Source organism: Mirounga leonina, unplaced genomic scaffold, assembly GCF_011800145.1.
Source record: "Mirounga leonina isolate KUSES-001 unplaced genomic scaffold, KU_Mleo_1.0 Mir_176, whole genome shotgun sequence".
Classification (NCBI taxonomy): Eukaryota; Metazoa; Chordata; class Mammalia; order Carnivora; family Phocidae; genus Mirounga; species Mirounga leonina.
In genome coordinates, this window is record NW_023270454.1 from 37836283 (window position 1) to 37858860 (window position 22578).

General features: G+C 39.9%; 1 protein-coding gene and 1 long non-coding RNA gene across 2 annotated transcripts in view; one reads left to right on the top strand and one right to left on the bottom strand.

Annotated features, from left to right (window-relative positions):
- Positions 1-22578, top strand: part of LOC118022265 — a 97138-nt gene that overhangs the window by 65422 nt on the left and 9138 nt on the right. Inside the window, exons 3-4 of the long non-coding RNA XR_004682439.1 lie at positions 4591-4651; positions 4979-5106. This is a non-coding gene — a long non-coding RNA (uncharacterized LOC118022265). The remainder of the gene's footprint in view (positions 1-4590; positions 4652-4978; positions 5107-22578) is intronic.
- EDNRA (endothelin receptor type A) overlaps positions 10436-22578 on the bottom strand; it is a 54699-nt gene continuing 42556 nt past the window's right edge. Inside the window, exons 4-7 of the mRNA XM_035022947.1 lie at positions 19178-19330; positions 15099-15232; positions 14566-14674; positions 10436-12826 (exon numbers count right to left, since the gene is read on the bottom strand). Of these exons, the coding sequence (XP_034878838.1) occupies positions 12686-12826; positions 14566-14674; positions 15099-15232; positions 19178-19330 (537 nt within the window). The 3' untranslated portion in view covers positions 10436-12685. The remainder of the gene's footprint in view (positions 12827-14565; positions 14675-15098; positions 15233-19177; positions 19331-22578) is intronic.

The window sequence follows — 22578 nt, forward strand, 5'->3', positions numbered from 1 at the left end:
CTCTCCTTCTCTCTCTCTCCTTCTCTCTCTCTCCTTCTCTCTCTCTCTCTCTCTCTCTCTCACACACACACACACACATACACACACACACACACTTTCCCTTCTCTGATTACCCCACTAGAGCAATGTCACAATTTGGACAGTTTTAGATAATTCACTAATTCTCATTATTCCCCTGCAGACATGCTTTTCTTTCTCGAGCTTTCTGTCCTATTTCTGTTTGCACTGGTTGCTCTAGGCCTGCTGCTGTTCTTTATTATTCTGGGAAATTTCTTTGCCTCTCTCCTGTGTTAGAGCCTTCTGTTTTACTGGATCCTACATTTTTTTCTTTTTTGGTTAACTACCTTATTTTACTTGGGTCAATCTCTTTTGTCCCCAAAACTCATCTTGGGTTTGTCTTTTCTTTTTTTTCTTTTTTTTTTTTTTTCACTTGGGTTTGTCTTTTCTTTTTGGCATTTGTAGAAGTCATTTGTCTTATTTGGGAATAGGAGAAAAGTAGTAGTGAATGTTTGGGCAACCTTCTCAAGCATGGAAAACAAAGCTCTCTCTTCCCTTCCATAGGTGGGAGATCTGGAAATCTATTTCTGGAGAAAGGTCTTCCTGCTTTTGAGGAAAAGGAACCAATGCTATGGGATCCTGGTTTAATGGATAATCTTGGCTCCACCTATTAGCTCTTAGCAGCTACTGTTAGAAAAAGAGAAAAGATAACTTTTTTTGGTAGTGGCAACAGGAGAAGAGGGACATAGGTTTAATTGGGAGAGGTTGAGGACAGGAGCAGTAGTGTGTATGGAAATGCAGAGATGAACACAAGGGCGAGGAGAGAAGGGTCACTTCCAGAGAAGTTCAAAGTCACACCATTGATGGTCCAGGTATTTACTGGGAATTTTGTATTACTGTCTTCAAGTGTCCTGCTAATAAATCATATAGTCACTGTGGGTATGGAAGCAATACCCACCTAAGTTTCCTTTCCTTGTCTCTACAGCAAATAGAGAAAGTTATTCTCTTACTTGTACCCTACCTTTGCCTCCAGGACAACTATAAGACCGAAGGAATCCTTGGATACCTAGTGTGGAAGTTTGTGAGTTGAACTGAGTGTGCTTGAGCATCTCAAACTAGAACAAGAGAAGTGGACACTTAAGCTATACACAACAGTAGGGTCAAAATTGAAATAATCTGAAGTGTGTATTTCTGTAACATGTTCCTTTGGAGTTACTTAAAATCCTGGTGATTGCAGAAAATCATTATTTAAAGCTTATTATTAGAAGGTAATGTCATCTATTCTAGTTTATAGTTTCATTTTTATGGTTGTATATGTTTAAGCAATTTGAAATTCATAAGATAAGCCCCACCAGAGTTGTTTCTCTTCTGAAGAGTCTTCCTTCCTTTTCCTTATGCCCAAGATGGCATCTAGGTGCAAGGAGGAGCTTATTTATCCTCATAGTTTTGGAAAAGGGTTCCTTGACCAAGTAATATCATTCTCTGTTTTTCTGTTGATCACCAGTTGGGATACATACTCACCTCTGCAGTGAGTGACTTTTGGCCTCACTGCATCCACTGCTGAAATGTCCAGTCTTGTCCTCCATTGGCTCTCTGTCCTACCCTGCCTAGCCTATGGCCTTTGGTGTCATCTCACTTTTCTCTATAGTAACTCAAAGGCAAGCTCTCTGGCTCTTAACCAACTGAGCCACCCAGGCGCCCCGAGCTCTCTGGCTCTTGACTCTTGGCTCCAGGAGCAAGTATAGGAACACCTACATCTTTTCCACATTGCATGGTAAAGTATGGGAGGCGTGAGGATAGCTAATACAATTCTCCCTGTCTAACAACTCATGCTTATTTCTCAGTAGCTGCAGACCCACATGTTGGTTTAGGTCAGCAGACGCTCTGTGAGATGGCCTGCTCATGTGTTCCAAAGAGAAACTGCAACGTACAAGCCTTTTTCTACACAGGGCACAATTTACCAGTCTGAGGCTTGTCTCTCTTGTCTACCTGATTTCTGTTTCCACAATCAACCCTTCAACTGGCTAAATCTTAGGGGTATGGGGTGTGAGCTCTGAAACCCAAGGGAACCTAGGTGGGATATGCATATTGTTCCTTCTTAAGCTTTCCCACTGCTCAGTAGAAGAGCAGGTATTTTTCCTAATCTGGTGGAATCTTCTCTCATCATTTTTTCACTGGGGACTTTTGTTTTAAGTGGTATCTGCCATTCCCTTCCCTTGGGTGATTGAGCCTTAATGGTGGAAGGAACTTTAAGGAAAAATAATTCTGGATTACTGAAAAGGAAAATGTTCTGGGAAGCAGTGATTTTTCTCATTACCTCTTTGAAAATGATTTTTCTCATTACTTCTTTTAAACCCACTCTATAGGTCCAGTCCTATACCTGTTCTATTGAAATTTTGGGCCAATCCCATACTTTTTTGGGTCACTCTTCAATAGTTATAAAGCCCTTTCTTCACAATAACAGTCTCATATCAACAATAAAAATGTGCAGGCCATTGTAATAATCAAAGCCTCATATGCTTATCTAATTGTCATATAGGTTTTGGCTCGAAAGTCATCTCCCAGAAAAAACTTTCTTTGACCACCCTATATTAAAAGTATCCTCAAGGTAGCTTCCTAGCCATTTTTTCTTTCATATCACCTGATGTAATTAATTTAACATATACATATTGAGGGCTAACTATGTGCCATCCAGAATTATCCCAGGCACTGGAGATATTACAAAAAACAAGATAGACCAGGTCCTATCTAGTAGGAGGGGGGCAGACAATAGACAAATAAACTTAAGTGAGTAAAAAAAGTATCACTTAGTGATATGTGCTGTGCAGAGAATTAAAACAATGATATGGTAGTGACTGGGTGACTAATTTACATTGTATGGTCAGGAAAGTTCTCTCCGAGGAGGTGACATTTAAGCTGAAATCAGAATAACAACCTTTTATTTGTTGCATACTGTGTAATCAACAGAGGCAAGAGCTTGTAAGATTGTACGTCATGCAGCATAATTCCTAGATGAGAGTACTCGAGCGTAACCACACAACATTCCCTGGAGTACTGGGGCAACCTGGTGGAATGCTGTGTGATCCCAAGCATGGTCAGAAATTCTACCGTTATTTTTCCTGAATCAATTCATGGTTCAGTAGCACATTAAGTTCCCATGACCCTTCTACTTTTTGATTGAAGGAGATTCTGGATGCTGGGCTGATGACAAAAGTGGATGACTGTACCAATTAACCAAGCCCAAGGAGTTGTGCAATTTGTAACGCAATTGCTGTGTATCTGCAGATGATGTAGCATCTGAGAAATAGAGGGTCAACATGGAGCAAGTAAGGAACTCAGGCTCCCTTCTGCCCAATGAACTTTAGGCCTAGGTATATTTGGAAATGGAGCACTCAGTGGAAGGGGAAGAGTTGGAAAGCAGTCTACCATTTTATAGATTCTCTATGGACACATAGGAAGGGAAGCACGTCGGATGGCTTCAGGGCTTACCCTCCACCAGCTACCCTGACTGACAGATTTAGAACAGTGTGAAAGACTCTTTAATGTTGAACAGCTATGAGATTGGGAGATGTATATAAAATAAGGGCTTTAAAGCATAGTTATGTAGATAGTATGCATCTCCAGCTTATTGGAAATTTATTTTCCCTGGTAGGTTCCATAAGAAAATGTGAACATGTAATGAAATGATTTTGGTTTTTCTTGTGTATTTATTGTATAACTGTGATGATTAATTTTATGTGTCGATTTTATCTTCACTTTTCTGGGCTAAGAGATGCTCAGCTGATAAAACATTTTTTCTGGGTGTGTGGATGAGAATGTCTCTGAGGAGACTAGTATTTGAATGAACAAAGTCTTCTCTGAGTTCCTATAGCTAGGAGCTGACCAAAGTGAAGAGTTCGTCATACAGGTGCACTTGGTATCTTTCCAGGTTGTTCTTGTAAGGTATGATTTAAAAATGACTCTCTTCTACCTACAGTACAAACAGGCTCTGCTCTTGTCCATAAGCCTAAAACATAGACAAAGGACAGTCATAGGTTGGAAGATGTATAGTGTAGCCTTATTTGCAGTAGCAAAGGACTGAATAAATTAAATGTAAGATAGTAGGAAATCACATGCCTGAAGAAATAGATGCTATTGATTAATTAGTAAGGCAGAATTTTCCTCCCTCCATCCCTTCCTTACATTTCTTCTTTCCTCCCTCCCTTCCTTCCCTCTTCCTTCCTTTTTCTTTCATTTGCATATAGTTGACATACAAAGTTTTTTAGTTTCAAATCTTTCCTTCTATTAAAGGCTGCCATATCTGACTCCTCTCATCTTCTCTGGGAGTTTGATCCATCAATTACCTTCTTTTTTTCCCCCATCCACGATCTCTTCCTTCCCCTGGCCTCAATTCTTCCATCTTAAAAATGCTGAGGTGGTTTTTCTCTTAAAGAAACAAAAGCCTTTCCTTTGACCCTGCTGTTTTGTCAAGCTGCCATCCTAGTTCTCTGGGACTGTCATTGCCCAACCCTTTGAAAGAGTGGTCTGTGCTTGCTACCTGCACTTCCCAACCCCAGGCTGACTAATTGCATTACCTCTCTCATTGATTTCCAGCTTCATAAATGACTGACCCTTTCATTTGGCAGACACTTGGGAGAGGCATGTTCTCCTAAGGGTAAGTATAGTCACATTCCATTAGAAGTAATGTTGCATGCACAGAAAACCTTAGATCTTGCAATGGAGCTCCTAGAGTGGTCTGTGTGAGCATCCAACAGAAAAATGCTCTTTTATAACAAATGGGAACAAAGTTGAGGGTGAGGAAGTTTGGGCTGCCAATTAGTAAAGAGATCTCATACATCCTAAGATGCCCCAGATAGAGAAATCAAAAGAGTAGTTTCAAATATGAGCCCCAATTCAGTATGCTAAAGAATCTAATATGTTCATTGTCAGAATTTGCCAATCACATTTGCAGTGAAATAAAAAGTGTGCTCTCTTTGGTCAGGTTCCTCCAGAAGCAGTCCTTGAGCCAAGGATTTGGGCGTAAGTGGTTTGTTAATGCCCAGCTCCAGAAGAAGAAACCAGTAAGGGAGTAGAAGAAGCAGACTGGGGAGACGGAAGAACCTAAGAGAGGTGAGGTTTCAGGTGAAGTCACAGACTCAGCCCCATCTCCTGGGGTGCTGGGTGTTAGCCCCACCTGAGGCACGAGAGCTGGACTTTTGTCCTCTCACACCAGTAAGTCGTTGTCTGCAGGTCATGGTGGGGGTCGTAGGTGGACATAAAATTTCCAGTCACTTATTCTTCTCCTTATAAGCTAGGGGGCTCCCATATCCAAGGGCAGGTGCAAATAGTAGCAAAAACCATGAAGCTAGGGATGGGTGAACAGAGTTGGAACAAGGGATCCAGAAGGGTCTGGACAGGTCTCCAACAGCATCTGTACGTATGCCTAAAGGTATATGCACTCCCAATGTGACAGCGCCAGCATACAGTGGTGTAGCTGCAAGGCACCCAGAGCCCTGAAATAATAATGGCTCCACCCAGACCTGGTGGGGACAGTCTGGCAGCACATAAGGGCAGTAACTGTGCAAAATCCCTGTGACCCAGCAGCAATCCTACTCCTCTATAATTGTCCCGGGGAAATCACACCAGTCTCCATGAAGACTTGTATGAAGATGTACAGTGCAGCCTTGTTTGTGGTAGCAGAGGACTAGATAAAATAAATGTAAGATATATATGTAAATATAATATATTTAAATATATCATACATTCTATTTAAAGTCTCATGTATAAAGATTCCCCCTGCTTGACTACATGGATCATTCATTAATTATTGTTTTGTTCTGGAAGGGCTTTAAATACATTACAGATTATTTTGTATACGATTTTTATAATTTGAAGAGCAAAAATTCTTTTGAAAGAAAGTATTAAAAATTGAAGAATTAGCTAAGCTAAAAATGTGAAAAAGCAGCAGAAATCAGGAGCAGCAGGATATATGGACGATATCCTCAAAGATGAAGAAAGGAAATGGTGCAGCTGTTCTCCCTTCCCCTTCCTAAAGCCATGTGGGGTTTTCTTCAGGAAGTCACCCCTCCCCCATCCCACCCCCAGTTGGCCCTGTTTGGCCTAAACTGATCAGCAGAGATCCCTCCCTCCCAACAAGGTCTTGATTGCAAATGAAGAGCAGTGATCCAGGCCTAACCCCATTAGGCTTCATAAAATAGAGAAAAGACTGGATCAAAGAGATCAGTTTTGCATTAGGCACAAATGTACGCCTGAAAAGCCTAAAAGGGCCCATGTGTTCCCTTCACCTGATCACATTTAGCAGATTTTCTCATTTCAAGATATTTAAAAAACCTAAGCATTTAACTGCAGTTACTCTCAATGGTCACACTTTGAGAGAAAAAAAGAGCTAAGAGAAATGGGTTTATTCTGTAAAAACTTGCATAAGTGTAGTGAGTCACGGCTGTGTCCTGTAGGTGCCGGGGCCTGTGATTTGGCTGGTCATATGATACTTTGCAGTCTGGGCAGCACGCATTACTGTCTCCCATCTGGGGTAACACCAAATAGACAGTTGTACCTATCATCATAGAATCCAGTTCAAATAAAAGACGGTCAGTCCACATAGATAAATTAGGAAAGAGGACTGTGGTTTAAGGCCAGAAAGGAAGAATTTGTGGAATACTCTATATTCCCTCAGGAGATTCCATGACTCTTCTTATTATAGTTAGGTTTGGCAATGCCATTCCTAATTTATTACCTCCCAGGAAGAAACAAGGAAATCTACTGAATAATACTGATGCTAAAAGCTTGGGAAACCATGAGATATTAGGACTTCTGGCTTCATCAAATCAAAAGTGATCCATGCTAGTTTGCTTGAAGGGAAAGCCTAGCTTTGCTGTTATAATGTTATTTTTGGTTCTTGATTATTCCCTGATTCTAAGAACTGTGTCTTCTCCTTTCAGTTTTAGAAACAAAAAAGTCAGAGTGTCAGTGCTGACCAAATATAGACAAACCAGTGTCTGTAAAAAGCCAGTCTCTAAAAAACATAAAGAGACAAACATATAGACATAAAGACACAAACATATAGACAAACCAGTCTTTAAAAAACATAAAGCCTCTGAATTCAAGCAATAAGGAAAAAGTACTTAGAGGAAAGTGTGACAGAAGCTTCTCCAAATGTAAGATTTATTAAAAAAACAAATAAAAACATGGGGCGGTTTTCAATATGAAGACCCCACTGGAATTTCAGAGACAACTGCATATGGTGGACTTGTATCCTGATTTAACTTTGCTTGTTTGAGGTATGGAGAAAAATCAATCAATAGAGTGCTGTACTAGATTATGTTACAAATGAAGGAATCGTAGTAGTCTCAGAATTCAGGCCTGGAGAAGTTTGGGAATAATGGTAATGTGTTTTCTTCATTCCACACCTATATATTGTTTAACACTATATTATGGACTAGTAATACTATTAAAAATAATGATAGAGATAATAGACTAGCAAAAGATTCATATTTGTCTTGGCTCTTTCCTGGACTTAATCTCCAATTTGTTTCATTACCTTAATAATTTTAAATGCACTGATATTAGGTTTATTTTTGAATGGAGAATAACATGTATTTACAGGCTTAAGAAAGCTCATAATGTACAGACAATAGTCTATTGCTTTTTATTATGCTATTCTCCTGGCAGTGATATATTTTTGCATTAAAATAAGAATCATAGAAGCAAGAACCCTCACACTTTTGTTCACTAATGTGTTTGTTCACTAATGTCACCAGCTGAAGTTTAAAGAATTTTAACTACTTTGTCTTTGTGCCTTTACTGGCCCTGATGCTGACATCTACTGAGTCATCACTAAGCACTTTAGTGCATTTATTTATTTATACATCTGGTTTCCTATTCCCGGCAACTCGCGCAGCGTAATAATGGAGGCTGTTCACTACATTTGTATTGGGTGAAAAGATAAAACAAGGGGGAGAAGGAAGGAGGGAAGAAAAGGTAGAGCATAGGGGATTTTTAGGGCAGTGAAACTATTCTGAATGATCCTATCATGGTGGATAACTGTCACTACACATTTATTAAAATCCATGCAATGTACAATATAGTGGACCCCAATGTAAACTATTTAATAATATTGTATCAATATTGGCTCATCAAGTATACCACACTAACACAAAATGAAATAATAGGGAGAACTCTTTGTTTTTTAAGATTTTATTTATTTATTTGAGAGAGAAAGAGAGAGCACGCACAAGCGAGCACAAGCCAGGGGAGCAGCAGGCTCTTGCTAAGCAGGGAGCCCAACGTGATGTGGGACTCGATCCCAGGACCCTGAGATAATGACCTGGAGCTGAAGGCAGATGCTTAACCGACTGAGCCACCCAGGCGCCCTTGGAAAACTCTTTGGAGGGAAAGGGGGAAAGAGGGCAAGTGGGAATTGTCTGTACTTTCCAATCTGCTCTAAAACTCTAAAAAACATAAAGCCCCTGAATTTAAGCAATAAGAAAAAACAAATCAAGATAATTTAGATGAGATGTTCTTAGAATGTATGTATCATAAGCAACAAAAACCCAAATGTAATTAGCGTAAGCACAAAGGTGAATATATTGGTTTGCTTACTCAAGCCATGGGAATGCATCAGGGAAAACTGGCACCAGGAACTTCTATGCCCTCTTCCATCTTTGTAACACTCTAGGTTGACTTTCCTCATAATGTCCAAGGCATGGTGGCCAGCAGCTCCCAGGCGCATGACCTACTAGGTGTGCCACAGTGGGAAAGAGCTCTTTCCTATTGGAAAGTTGTTACTGGAAAATTCCCCAGGGGATGCTGGTCAAGTTAGCTTAGAAATATGAATACCTTTAGACCGTTTATGGGGGTCGAGAGACAGGCTCCAATTAGGGTATAATGTTTACAAGGCTGGAAACAAGTAGGCATGATAGGAGCCTATTGTAGTTTTTCTGGCAAGAGGCATTGGTGGCTTAGAAAAGGGAGGTAGAGGCAGAGAGAGAGAAGCGGTCAAATTAGGAATGAATGTATATGTATATTATATATATATATATATATATATATTTAAGATTTTATATATTTATTTGAGAGACAGAGTGAGAGAGAGCACAAGTTGGCCTGGGGGGGTGGGGGAGAGGCAGAGGGAGAGAGAGAAGCAGTCTCCTCGCTGAGCAGGCTCCTGAGATCATGACCTGAGCTGAAGGTAGCTGCTTAACTGACAGAGCCACCAAGGTGCCCCAAGAATATATTTTGAAGATAGGGCTGTCAGCATGTATTGAAGCATTGAGTGTAAGATATCAGAGAAGGAATGGGCAACGACTTCAAGGTTTTTATCCTGACAGCTCAAAGGATGGAGCTGTCTTTATCAAAGCTGTGACAGTTAACGTTATATGTCAACTTAACTGGGCCAAGAGACACCCAGAAAGCTAGTAAGATAATTACTTCTGGGTATGCCTGTGAAGGGTATTTCCAGAAGAGATTAACATTTGAATTAGGAGGCTGAGTAAAGCAAATCTGGTCTCACCAGTGTGGGCAGGCATCATCCATCTGTAGAGGGCCTGAAAAGAACAAAAGGGCAGAGGAAGGGTGAATTCTGTCTTTTCTTGACATGGAACATCCATCTTCTTCTGCCCTTGGACTTCGGTGCTCCTGGTTCCTGGGCCTTTGGACTCTGGGACTTCTACCAGCAGGCTGCTCCATGGTTCCCAGGCCTAGGCCTCAGACTGGGAGTTATACCATCAGCTCCTCTGTTTTCTTCAGGCCTTTGGACTTGGACTGAATTATATCACTGGCTTTCCTGGTTCTCCAGCTTGTAGATGGCAGATCATGGCATATTTCAGCCTCCATAATCATGTGAGCCAATTCCCATAATGAATTTCCTCTTCTTTCTATCTATCCATCTAGCTAGCTAGCTATCATCTATCTATCTATATGTCCTATTGCTTCTGTTTCTCTGGAGAACCCTGACTAATACACGAGCAGAGGAATATTAGGGCAGCACAGATTAGAGAGCTATGAGTAGCTTAGTTTTACATATAGTATGTCTGTTAGCCATTCAATTGGAGATGTCAAATAAGCACTTGGATATATGTGAGTCTCCTCATCCAGGTATTCACCTGATGCATTGTTTATTGTCCAACTCCCTCCTCTAGAATGCCAGCTCCATGAGAGCAGGAACTCTGCCTGTTTTGTTCACCACTATGTCCCCAGTACCTAGAAGAATGACTGGGGCAAAGTAGATCCTTAGTGAAATACACTGGAAAGGTGAATGAAGGAATGGATGAAAGAGTTAAGTGTTCTGTATGACAAAGTGGGTTGCAAATAGGATATAGTTAGGAAATACCTGTTTGAAAGTAAAATTGCTTGCTGGGCTATTACTAGGGAGATGTTAGCAATAGATATCATGTAATCAACATTTTCTGTGTAGAACTATACAGAAATGAAGAGACACTTGCAAGGCTTCTGTAAACTTTTATTTTATACTTACGGGCCACTGCCAATGCAGGGGCCTTGGCTTCTGGCTCATTTCTACAGATTTACTTGGAAAGGTGTGATAAAGGTAGAAATTGGAAATATTCCTTCTAGTAAACCATGGCTACTTACTGGTCCATAAACAAAATGCTCATTGAAGCCTGTGTGTTATTCAGAAATCTATGACCTTCTGAACTTATGAAATGTATTTTTTCATATGCAAGAGAGAAAACATCTTAAAAAAGAAGACAATCGTCTACACAAAATGCTGTGAACTATGGCTTATATTATAGGTATATATCACTGCATGTGATGTACCAGTAAGTTATGGAATTCGACTGCTAACACGTAAAGGAGCCCTGTGATTGGATCAACTGGAACCTGATATCACTTTATACATGACTATGCTAAAATATAGCCCAACAAGTCAGCTTAGTTAATTTATCATCAGCAATCTGGTGAAGTCTGATGGGAAACATCAGACCTCTTGTCAGTTTCATCAGCATACTGAGTTGAGGAACCAGGACAATATAATACTTCAATATTTAATGACTTTTGCTGTAGCACAGTAAAAAGTACAATCTCAAATGCTGTTTTATCAAACCAACCCACCAACCAGCTAAACAAACACTATTGTTAACCCATGATTCATCCCCATTCGTGCTGCCTCCCATATTCCATTTGTAATGGTGACATGTTCACAAGAATTATGAACACAGATAGATTAAAACTGACTAAGGCCAGTGGTCATGATGAGCAACCGCTTAGATTCCACTCAGAGTGTGTCCTGTGGTACGACTGCAGGGCAGTATTATTAGATTACATTAAATTCATACATACCATCACACACATGCATATATCACACACACAAGTACATTCCATAAAGACAATCACAGAAAAATTGGCTAAAAGAAATGTACAGTTGTTTATATATATTTATATACACACAGTAAAAGATTTTCTGCTGTACTCACAGTCTGTAAACATCTTGGAACATGCCCAGCAAAAGTCACTGTGGGCCCTTTGAAATGGTGACCATGTGAGAAGTAGGGGTGGGGGAGGTGATTAGATTCGTACTGGAAACCCAGAGAAGTGAAGAACTGTAAGTTCATGGTGGCGTATGGGGGTAATTATATTTCACTGACATGATAAACTCAGCTGGCCACTTTGAAATGGTTTCTTATATGGAAAAGGGAATGACCAAAAAAGTCTTATCGACAGTTAACATTTTTAGAGAAATCAAGAGACTATGAGGTGATATGTAAAACATATATGTATGTGTACATGTGTGTATACATGTACACATACAGGTTGCTATTACCAAATACACACATACATGTTACTATTACCAAAAAAAACAACCCCTCAATGAAAATTTCCAAGTCTTCTAAAAACATTCAGTCTCTTTCTACTAGTTGTGCTTTAGACATCAATACATTCCACTGAAAGTCTTAGGTATGGTTGAATGATACACACATTTAAATTTTGGTACATGATACTGATTTTACATAAATTTATCTACAGTAAAAAAGACTGGGCTTGTGAAAAACAGAACGATTTGATTCAAGCATTATTTTAAAATTTAACATAAAAATATGCTCCAGATCTCCTGTAATGAAACACCATTACAAAAGAAAATATAGGTTCTTAAAAATTCTCTGAATAGCAGCTATTACACTGCCACATGTGGATATCAGTCTGGGCTTTAAGTGCCTATATCTGCTGCCCCTTAAGAATTGATGTTTTAAAAATAAAAAAGTGACATGAAAAACATTAACCTGATTGCTCACCTTACTGTGTCTGGCCAATTCAAAAAAATAGAAAATCTTGTCATAATCGCTAAATTTTCATGGTAACCAGTTCTCACTGGACATTCCACAGAACTGCCAGGGAAGCTGTTATGTACTCAAAGACTCTATTTTCATGCAAAAGTAGTAAATATCCCTCTGATTTAGTCGAACAGTCTCCTTTCCCCCTGCCAACTCCCACCATTTTTTGGTGCGGAATATAACATGCAGAATATGTAAATTAGATAAATTAAAGAATTAAGATTCATTGAATTTGTTACCATAACCAGTCTACCCTCCGATGTTTTGGAAAGCATTTTTCTGGGTTTGGGGCTGAGTCACAGGAGAAGGATTGGAGAAAAGATTTCTGGAAACACAGTTGCTGTGTGATTTTTTTTTTCTCCAATAGAATTTGAAGGATTATTGATTAATATCTCTTACGATGTTTAGTTAATACTGTCCTTATGGCTGCTCCTCTCTGTGTTGTGGTTGTTTTGTTCATGGTTCTTCCATTGTATGCTTGTTCCATTCATGGGGACTGAGGTCATCAGACTTTTGGACTGGTAACAGCAACAGCAGAGGCAAGACTGGGGGAAGGAAGAGATTCTTAATAAATGAGCCTACCAACCCATTTCCAGCAGAACACAGAAGCCTTGGGCTCCAACCAAAAAATGTGAGGACAGAATGTGAGCCTGAACAGTAATCTAGAGTATGGAGCCTGTAATCTCTAGGTAGAAGTTCAACAGTCCATTCTAGTGAAGAGAAAATAGATCCCTTGTTTCTTGTTTTAGTGATTCACCAAATCAAAGTGGAAGGGAAGGCAGTGTTGGCCCAAGGGAGCGTGTCCTATGACTTGGGGTGGGCATGGGTGGAGAAGGGTCCGGAGGGGCCTGGCATTTCTACAGAGTGCATCACCTGTGTGGCTCTCTGCTTTGGGCACCTCATGTGATGCTCCTCACAGCCTTAGGTGGTACGTGCTATTTCCCCCAGTTTATTAATGAGGACAGGGAGGCTTAGAGGGGAAATAGGCAGAACTGGAATTAGAACCCAGGACTCTCTAGATTAAGCTCTTTCTCCTGCATATGCTGCCTCTATATGAAGATCAGTCAAAAGGTAGGTTTAATTTCTGAGTTTGTACCTTGATTTTCCCTTCCCCTCTAATTAGTATGTAAATTTATTAAAAGGATGTTAATTCCAGATTATATGATGGATTAATTATGACCAGCGTTTTAGTCAATCCTTCCTTGGGCAGAATCTTTCTTAGAGCACTTCATGACTTGTAAACATTATCAAGTAGACTTCAAAAAGGTAGCGGCTAGAACTTCTATACCGAGATTCACCTGTTTGTAAGATTCTTTGGTATGTTTATCTCCTTCTAGATGTTCCATTCCATGAGGGGAGTCATGGGATTTTTCCTCTCTTCTCTATCCCTAATAATAAAAAACTCCTATTGAGAGCTTACTATTGTCCCAAGTGCTTAACATATATTAACCCACTATCCTACCTATGAGATAGATACAGTGATCATCTGATTTTACAGATGATCGAACTGAGGAGGCAGGAGGGGTACCACCTGGACCCGGATTAGACAGTTAGCAAGTACAGAGCTGTGATGTAAATCAAGATTGCTTGCTTCCAGATCCTGCACCCTTGACCTCTATACTACTCTTCCTAATATGTGCCATAAACTGAGGTGAAACATCCTGGCCAAAGATAACAAAATCCAGTTAGGATTAATGCCATGCTAATCATCCCAGGAACTGGAGAGATGATACCTCAGGAAGAAGTACATGGAGTTTCTGGAAGACATGGATTGGCTTAGCTGCAAGGAAGTTTGAAGAACAGAAGGAAACTGATTTCAAATGAAATTACATTGGTTCAGATTGCTAGGGCAATAAGCATTTTCTTTTCTTGAAGAGGCTATTATTAAATATCCTATTATTTAGCAAGATCTTTTTTAACAGCAGATTTCATGTTTTGTTGAGGCTGTGGTTAACATCTAAGATAATGTGAGGCATGACTAGGTTGTGTGTATTTTCTGGAGCCTAGAGCTTACAGTTGAGCATTTCTTTATAAAGCAGCATACAAAATTAGCATGTTATTAAGTTAGTTCTTTTTATTTGAACCCCTGAATATTTTGTTGTCTGAATTGGTATTGCTTTTTGGACAATTTTTCTGACAATATTGCTTTATGCTGACAATCTGACCCTCTGTCTGGGTAACAAAATAGGATTTTCACTTCTCTACTGGAAATTAGCCATGATTGTTGGCTACTTCATGTAGTCCTTTGGTTGTCCTTAAAAAGATATGTGTAAAACAGTCTTACCTGGAAACAATTCTTAAATTTCTTGCTCACAAAGTATAGAGCTATGGGGTTTATACAGGAATTCATGGTTGCCAAGTTAATGCCGATGTAATCCATGAGCAGCAAGAAACTAGAACAGAAGAAAATAGTAGAATAATTAGACGGTAATGTTTTTCAATCTGCTAACTAGCATTTATCCCTAGAATAAGCATTTTTCTTGCCCAGGAGCCATTCCTTATAGGTGGCAGTCAGAATTTTTTTAAAGTCCTTGTTTCAGTGGCAGTTTCAGTTCTGCAGAACATTTACGGATATACCTGCCACTTGGTTAGCTCAAACCATGACGCACAGTCCCAGGAGGGGTGCCGCAAAATTACAGATATGGCTCGCACAAACTCTGGGATCAGTCACGGGCTATGTCAGAGAAAGAAAAATAATCAACTCTGCAGTTTTAATTTTCAGGGCTAATGAGATTGTAGACTAGATGGTTTTGTAAAAGTATTATAAGCGCGACAACCGGAGAAACTCCGATTTCCTAACGAGTACACGGGCCGTACCTAAGTAATTCACATCGGTTCTTGTCCATCTCATCGTACACGGTTTTCTTCAAAATACGGCTCAAGTGAAGAGGGAACCAGCAAAGAGCAAAAATGACAACCAAGCAGAAAACTGTTTTTGCCACTTCTCGACGCTAAAGGAAAGCGAGGGGGAAAAAAGTACAATAAGTTTAGTGTTTTTCTGCTAGAGGAAAGAACCACACAAAGGAAGCAGTAGATAGCAGAGAAAGAATTACTTTAAAAACGGCCAGAACAGCGCTCCTCCCAGTGCCTCCATCTCGTCAAGATTTGAAGTCCAACTTTCTAATCAAGGAGTTGCTAATGATTCTTTTGGGCAGCTGCCAGGGAGGATGGTGGCCTCAAGCTGGCTATTAGGGTCAGGACAGAAGTTCCAGGTCAGGGAAATGGGAACTGGCTGGAGCTGAGTGCGTGTGCGCGCGCGCATGTAGGTGACTCTATGGGGGGAAGGGTTAACTAAAAGCCTAACTAGCGTTAATGACAGCATGGCAGTCAAGGTGACAGAACCTAGCATGATAAAAAACGAACAAATCTATGAAGATATTTAGAAAACAGAAGTAGGGAATAGAAGAGAAAAAGCCAATAGCAACGTGTTTTCTCCATTTCTTGATGTTGAAGAAAGCTAGCATTGGGAGTTCTTTTGCTTTTAAAATTCTTTTATTAACGACATGTAGCTTCCAAAGACCTCTTGTTTGCAAACAGAGGGATGAGGGTAAAGGATTATCAGCAATGACGATTAGAACGACTGGGACATGTTGACCCCGGGCCGACTTCGGTTTGAAGGTTTACATAATTTAGAGTTCAAGGGATTATTTGGATGCTGGTAGCAGTAGGGTTCAGAAAAATCATAGGTTAGGAATTATCTGCAACCAGACATTTGTGTGCATCATGCTTGAGTATTACAATGCATGCATTTGAAAGCCTTAATAGGAACATAAAATGCAACTTGTCTGTAACTGGGATCAGTTAATGTCAAAATAAAATTGATTGAAAACAGAATTTGGCAGGGTAATGCTGGTTCAACCCAAAGCATATAGCATTAAGTATGGGAAGCCTACAATAAACCCACATGATTAATAGAGCCATTTAGAAAGATTTCAAGGCCGTTGTCACCAATTGCTGCTCTAGCCCAAAGGACTGGAGTTCTTTAATCTTTCAGAGTTATTGGGTGGGAGGCTGGGCTATGGCTTCAGAGAACATAAAAGCTGAGCAACAACTGAGAAAATGAAGAGTTCCAATCTGTAGGAATAGGGGCTCATTTTAAAGGGTCCTTTTGTGTACATGGAAAGACAGTGTGACCGGAAAAAGAGAAAAGGAGGGTACTGGGGGAGAGGCTATCTCCCTTGAGCACATCCTCAAAGAGGACGATCCTTCAAAACCTAATATTAATATGTTGCCATGGCAGTCTGGTATTTGCTTAACCAGTATCTATTCTCCGGTTTTCCTTACTATCAGTCAGATCCTTGATTTTGTTGCTGCAGCCAGAGAGCTCGGGCTAATCATCTGCAAGGCCACCCGACACAGTCTGACCACGGAGATCAAGTAGAAATCGTTGTGTGAGGTTTCTGGAAAAGCTACTAAAAAGTGGAGGCTAGTCCTCTGATGCACACACACGAAGGTGACCTATATTCTTTCCCTTTTTGCTGCCTGGAAATCTGATATAAGGGTAGAGTTGTATCTCCTGTCTTCTAAAGGAAAAGTCAGCAAAAGAGCTGAGCCCTGGCTTCTGAGTCCCTTGAGCACTGAACCAGTGACATCTGATTTTTTTGCTGTGGGAGAAAGAAGAAACCTTCACTTGTTTTACTCAATGTTATTTTGGGTTTTCTGCTACCAGCATCCAAACACAATCCCTAACTGATAAAAGTTGCTGTCAGAATAATGAAGAGAAATTTGAGAAAACCACGCAGGAAGCATGACCGAGAGCCATATACTGGATAATGGTCAAAGGGCGGCAGGGCTTTTCACTGTGAGCTTAGCTCCCCACAGTCCCAGTGGAAGGCCTTCCAGCCGGACCTGCTCTCCGGCTGTTAGAACCCACTATAGCTTTGGGTGTGACACTAGGCAATGCCTCATAGGACCAAGACTTCAGTTTTAATCTCCATTTGGATGAGCCAATCTCATAAAACAAGTGTATAAGGACATCTGTCCTGCCTATATCACAGGGTGCTTGGAGGAATCAAATAAACAAATAACATGCTCTTTGGAAACTTAAAGAATGCTATGGAAATGTGAAGCAGCATCCTATTATCCTCGTGACCAATCCCTATTCAATTATTTTCAGAGCAGGTACCATTCATAGCTTAAACAGGCTCAATCATGGTACTAATGAAAAACTCAACATTGAAAAACACTGTGTTTTTGTTTTTTGCTTTTTACAAATCTATTCTAATTAATTACCTCCACTGCAGGAGTGAGAGGCAAGAATTGCTTGATATATTTCCCATCTGGAGCCCTTGAAACATTCATGTCTGAACAAAGTCATACTCAATATACTTTTTCTGTTAAATTTTACTAAAAGATAATAGCTACCATTTGTATGCATGTTAGATTTTACAAAGTACATGTATGCACTTAATTCCTTTGATTTCTGTAGTGATATCAATTCATATACTATTATGCCCAATTTATAGATAAGAAGCTGAAGCTCAGAAAAATCAGTACAGTAGTGGAAAGGAGTTGCTGATGAAGAATGGTGTTTGTGTATGGCAATTGTAGAGGGCAGATTTACTGGCTCCATCAACAACTCATTAGCTTTTTGTGTGGTTGGGTATTCTTACATCTCTGCTGAGACTGAGAACTTACCTGTAGTCCTGCTTTTACTCTTTGAATTAATATATATCAAACATTTTCTGGGTACTTACCCAGAGTTGAGCTCTGTTAGACACTGTATATGCATTAGGTAATCCCCTTGATGTATTATTATATACATTTTATTTAATTTTTTGAGACTTAAAATTGAATTAATATTTGTACAGAAAGATGCAGGTCTTATTATACATATTTTATGAAGAACTAGAGGTCCCGAGAGAGTAAGCAATTTGCCCAACATCACAGAGCCAGCAAGTATAAGTGTAAAGGTTTGCCCTCTAAAGCCATGGCTGTACCTGTTCTATTTGCTGCCTGGGGGTGGGGGTTGGAGGTCCAACAGCATTCTCCTGTTGATATGTACAATTTTGGGGCTCTCAAAAATTTGACCTCTTTTTCTGTACCCAATCCCATATCCTATCATGAGTCTTACCTTAGATATTTCTCTAATGAGGTTCATCTCTTTTCCCCACACCCCAAATGCATGTTGCCCACACCATGTTCTTACTGGGCTCTTGTCCTCGCACCTAAAATGCCCTCTGTCTTCTCCCTCCCCATCAAACCCATTAATCCTTTATGAACAGTTCAATCTCCCTCATTCATGACAAGTGTCTCTGTGACTTGGTCTTACATCCTCCTTGGCTTCCCACAACACGGTCTACTTCTACCATACATACCTTGTGATTCTGTTTTCCAACTGTTTGTATTTTATTTCTGCACCAATACTGCAAAGCTTGCTTCTTTGTGTCCTGGCATAGTGCGAAGCCCAGTTCAATTCACAGACACACAAACACACATGTTGAATATACTCTTGGCAAACTAAACAATAATTCCTCTCTATTTGGCCCTGCCCCCAGGGCCGCCTGTTTTATCGGCAGGCTCTCCACATTCACAAAAGAAATTCCTGGGGCGCCTGGGTGGCTCAGTCGTTAAGCGTCTGCCTTTGGCTCAGGTCATGATCTCAGGGTCCCGGGATTGAGCCCCGAATTGGGCTCCCGGCTCCGCGGGAAGCCTGCTTCTCCCTCTCCCACTCCCCCTGCTTCTGTTCCCTCTCTCGCTGTGTCTCTCTTTGTCAAATAAATAAATAAAACTAAAAAAAAAAAAAAAATTCCTAATATTGTAACTATAAAGAAAACAGTTATAAGACACTATATTTTTAGGAAACCAGGCTACATCGGCTAAATACAGTATGTAGGCTTTCTGTTGTCTGGGACAAAGCAGTCTTGGCCAAATTTTCACGAGCTTATGAGGTTTACCTGTTTAAGGTGCTCACTGAGGGCAATTCTCAAGCTGCCGTTCCTTCTGTTTAACATCTCACAGGTCATAAGGGTGTAGAAGATCGCAGTGCACACCAAGGGCATGCAGAAATAGAACCCAAAGAGCCACCAGTCCTTTACATCTTGGTAAAACTGTAAGGTGAAGAAAAGGGAGAGAAAAGGAGGGGCATTATAATCTAAATTTATTGGGCAGTGCCTCTGGTAACTTCAAAATCTTCACGCCTGCAGGAATGTTTTTATGTGCACGCCCTCTGGTTGTGGCAAAGGGCTTGGGGCTGAAGCTCAGAACTCAATTAAATTGGAACTCCAAAAATCATCCTGGATTTATAAAAGCACATGAAGGAATGGCACTTCAAAATAAATTATCCTGACAAAGATACGTTTTATGAACTGAAGTTGGTTTTAATTACACAATGGGAGAGCCCTAGTCAAGAAAAAGAATTCCCTTCCGAAGCTCATAAAGCATGATTTTGAGATATACAGAATATGTATTTATCTTTACTTATTGATGAGCCTCAAAATTTTGCTAGTGCCTGGTTTCCTTTTGCCCCTTGTGGTTAAAGTGTACTTAATGTGAATCTTGTTTGGTAACAGCGAAGGTTATGAATGGCTTGTCTGTGTAGCTTTGGTTCCTGGGAGTTAACCCTTTGCCTGGTATGCTTGCTATGTGACCTCGCAGCCGGCCAGTTTGAGCCATCAAAAACCATGCCCTTTCTCACTGTTGTAATACTTATCACCTGGAAACTATTGAGGCCGAGTATCTTATCTAAAGGCATAGTTAGCATTATCTCCTTGTGGGCAGGATTTGTAAATGCAAGGATTATTCAGTTTTATGTCTTTTTAAAGGAGAAAATTTAGTACCCAATAAAAAATGGAAATTAGAAAATTATATCTACATTCTTCCTCCCACTAAATTAATCACCAACTTAGAAATGCTTTTCCCTATGCTCTTTCTCCAGATTGTTTATTTACGAAGGATAATGGGGCCTCCTGTATCATCTCAGTTCCCACAGTAAAAAATAATCATGCTGCTCTGTGAAAAACTGGACAGTTGCTGAATATAGAAAGAGGCCCAGTAGGCTACATTTGTAACATGTCTATTAAAATAATCTATAAATGGTTCCTGAGGAAAAAAAGTTCTGGGCAGAGGTTCTTAACTGTTCTTATGCCATGGATTCCTTTGGATGTCTGTGAAGGCTATAATCCTTTCTGAGAATAACACTTCTATATGCATAAAATAAAATAAAATTACAGTGGTAACCAATTACATTTAAACACAGCTATTGAACTATTGAAAATAAAATTCTGATATAGTAATAAAGGTGTTTATTAACAAATTAAGGGAAAAATCTAATGGTGGTTCTACTATCAGAAGTTGAAACAATGATGAGCATAAATGATATTTCAAGATTATCCAACTGTTATTGTGACATGAAAATGTCTATTATTTCTATTAGTGGAAATATAATGGTTTTGTTAAATATGATCATGGTTTGTTGTCTACATTCATAATAAAAGGAAATGATAAATTTCAGTTAGAAGTTAGTGAAAATAAATATGTAATTTCTTTTCCATTTAAGTTCACAGACCCCTGAATTCTATCCTAAGGTTAGTGCAAACTACCAAAGGAGTAGGTTTATTCAGATGTGTTCATATAAATATCTCCCTCTCCACATCACACGGTAGAAAGATATCAGTACTGAAGTCGAAAAACCAAAAAAAAAAAAAAATCAGAACTCTTTGTTTAAGTGCACACAAACACTCCTTTGAGCACCCCCTTCACTTGTACCCCCGTCTTCCAGATGCATTGATGACCGGGTGTGAATGCTGCAGAAGTAGCTGCAGAGCGTCTGGAAGCTGACCCCTGAGGGGTCTGGGCGGAGTCCCCTGCCCCCTCCAAGGCAGAGGCCTGTAGAGAAAGGGGTCACATATTTCTTTTGAACTGATGTCATCAGCCAGGGTGTGGGGGGACCTCCCTCCAGCCTAGGTTAGGGCAAAGTTGAGGAGGAAAGAATGGAACACAAACTGGGGAATCAAATGAGAAAAAAAGAACAGGAGGAGAAAAAGAATCTGAAAACTTCAGGCTTGGAATGGAATCTAAAAAATGATCAGTTTGAACTCCTACCCGTTACTGAAACCCCCTAAGGTAGCTAGCCTTTGCTTGCCCACTCTATACGGGAGACTCAGTCTTTGCAAAACAGCCCATTTCATTTTGTCTAGTTCACATGATTAGTAAGCCCCTTCTTGACATTGAACTCCTGAAGGCTAGTAAGCCCCTTCTTATATTGAGCCTCTTCTTTCTAACACTTTAGTCAGGAGTATCTAGATTGCTTATTCCCAGTGCCCAAATTCTGATAACTTCCTGCCATCTACTTTGTTCTTTCACTATGGAGACTGACTTAATAAAAAGGTCAGTAGATAAACAGAATACCTTCATTTTACCATTGCCAGTTTGGCAGTTTTCAAGAGCACTTTTTAAAAAAATTTTATTTTATTATGTTATGTTAATCACCATACCTTACATCATTAGTTTTTGATGTAGTGTTCCATGATTCATTGTTTGCGTATAACACCCAGTGCTCCATGCAGAACGTGCCCTCTTTAATACCCATCACCAGGCTAACCCATCCCCCCACCTCCGTCCCCTCTAGAACCCTCAGTTTGTTTCTCAGAGTCCATAGTCTCTCATGGTTCATCTCCCCCTCCAATTTCCCCCCCTTCATTTTTCCCTTCCTACTATCTTCTTTTTTTTTAACATATAATGTATTATTTGTTTCAGAGGTACAGGTCTGTGATTGTTCAGTCTTACACAATTCACAGCGCTCACCATAGCACATACCCTCCCCGATGCCTATCACCCAGCCACCCCATCTCTCCCACCTCCCACCACTGCAGCAACCCTCAGTTTGTTTCCTAAGATTAAGTATTCCTCGTATCAGTGAGATCATATGATACATGTCTTTCTCTGATTGACTTATTTCGCTTAGCATAATACCCTCTAGTTCAAGAACACTTTTAAATTTAAAATACGAATTTCCAAAGAGGAGAACTGGTCAACTGTAAAACCACTAATTTTGTGAATTTTCCATGTTAGGAAAACATACCTGGAGGTGTCTGTAAATGATTAAATGTGGAATCTGAGCTGCATGAAACCTACATCAAAGCACTAAATTATGCCGATTTAAGAGAAATAGTTATCCTTTTGGTTTTCCTCCTCAGTCCACATTTGACTAGTTTGGCAAAGGAAATGTGCATTTTAAACATGTTTTCCAATACATTCAGTTACATAATTAAACTTTTCAGAGAAACATCAATGTGGTCAGGTGTATTAAACGACAAGGAAATTTGTTAAACTAAAACACTTTTTTTTTTTTAAAGAT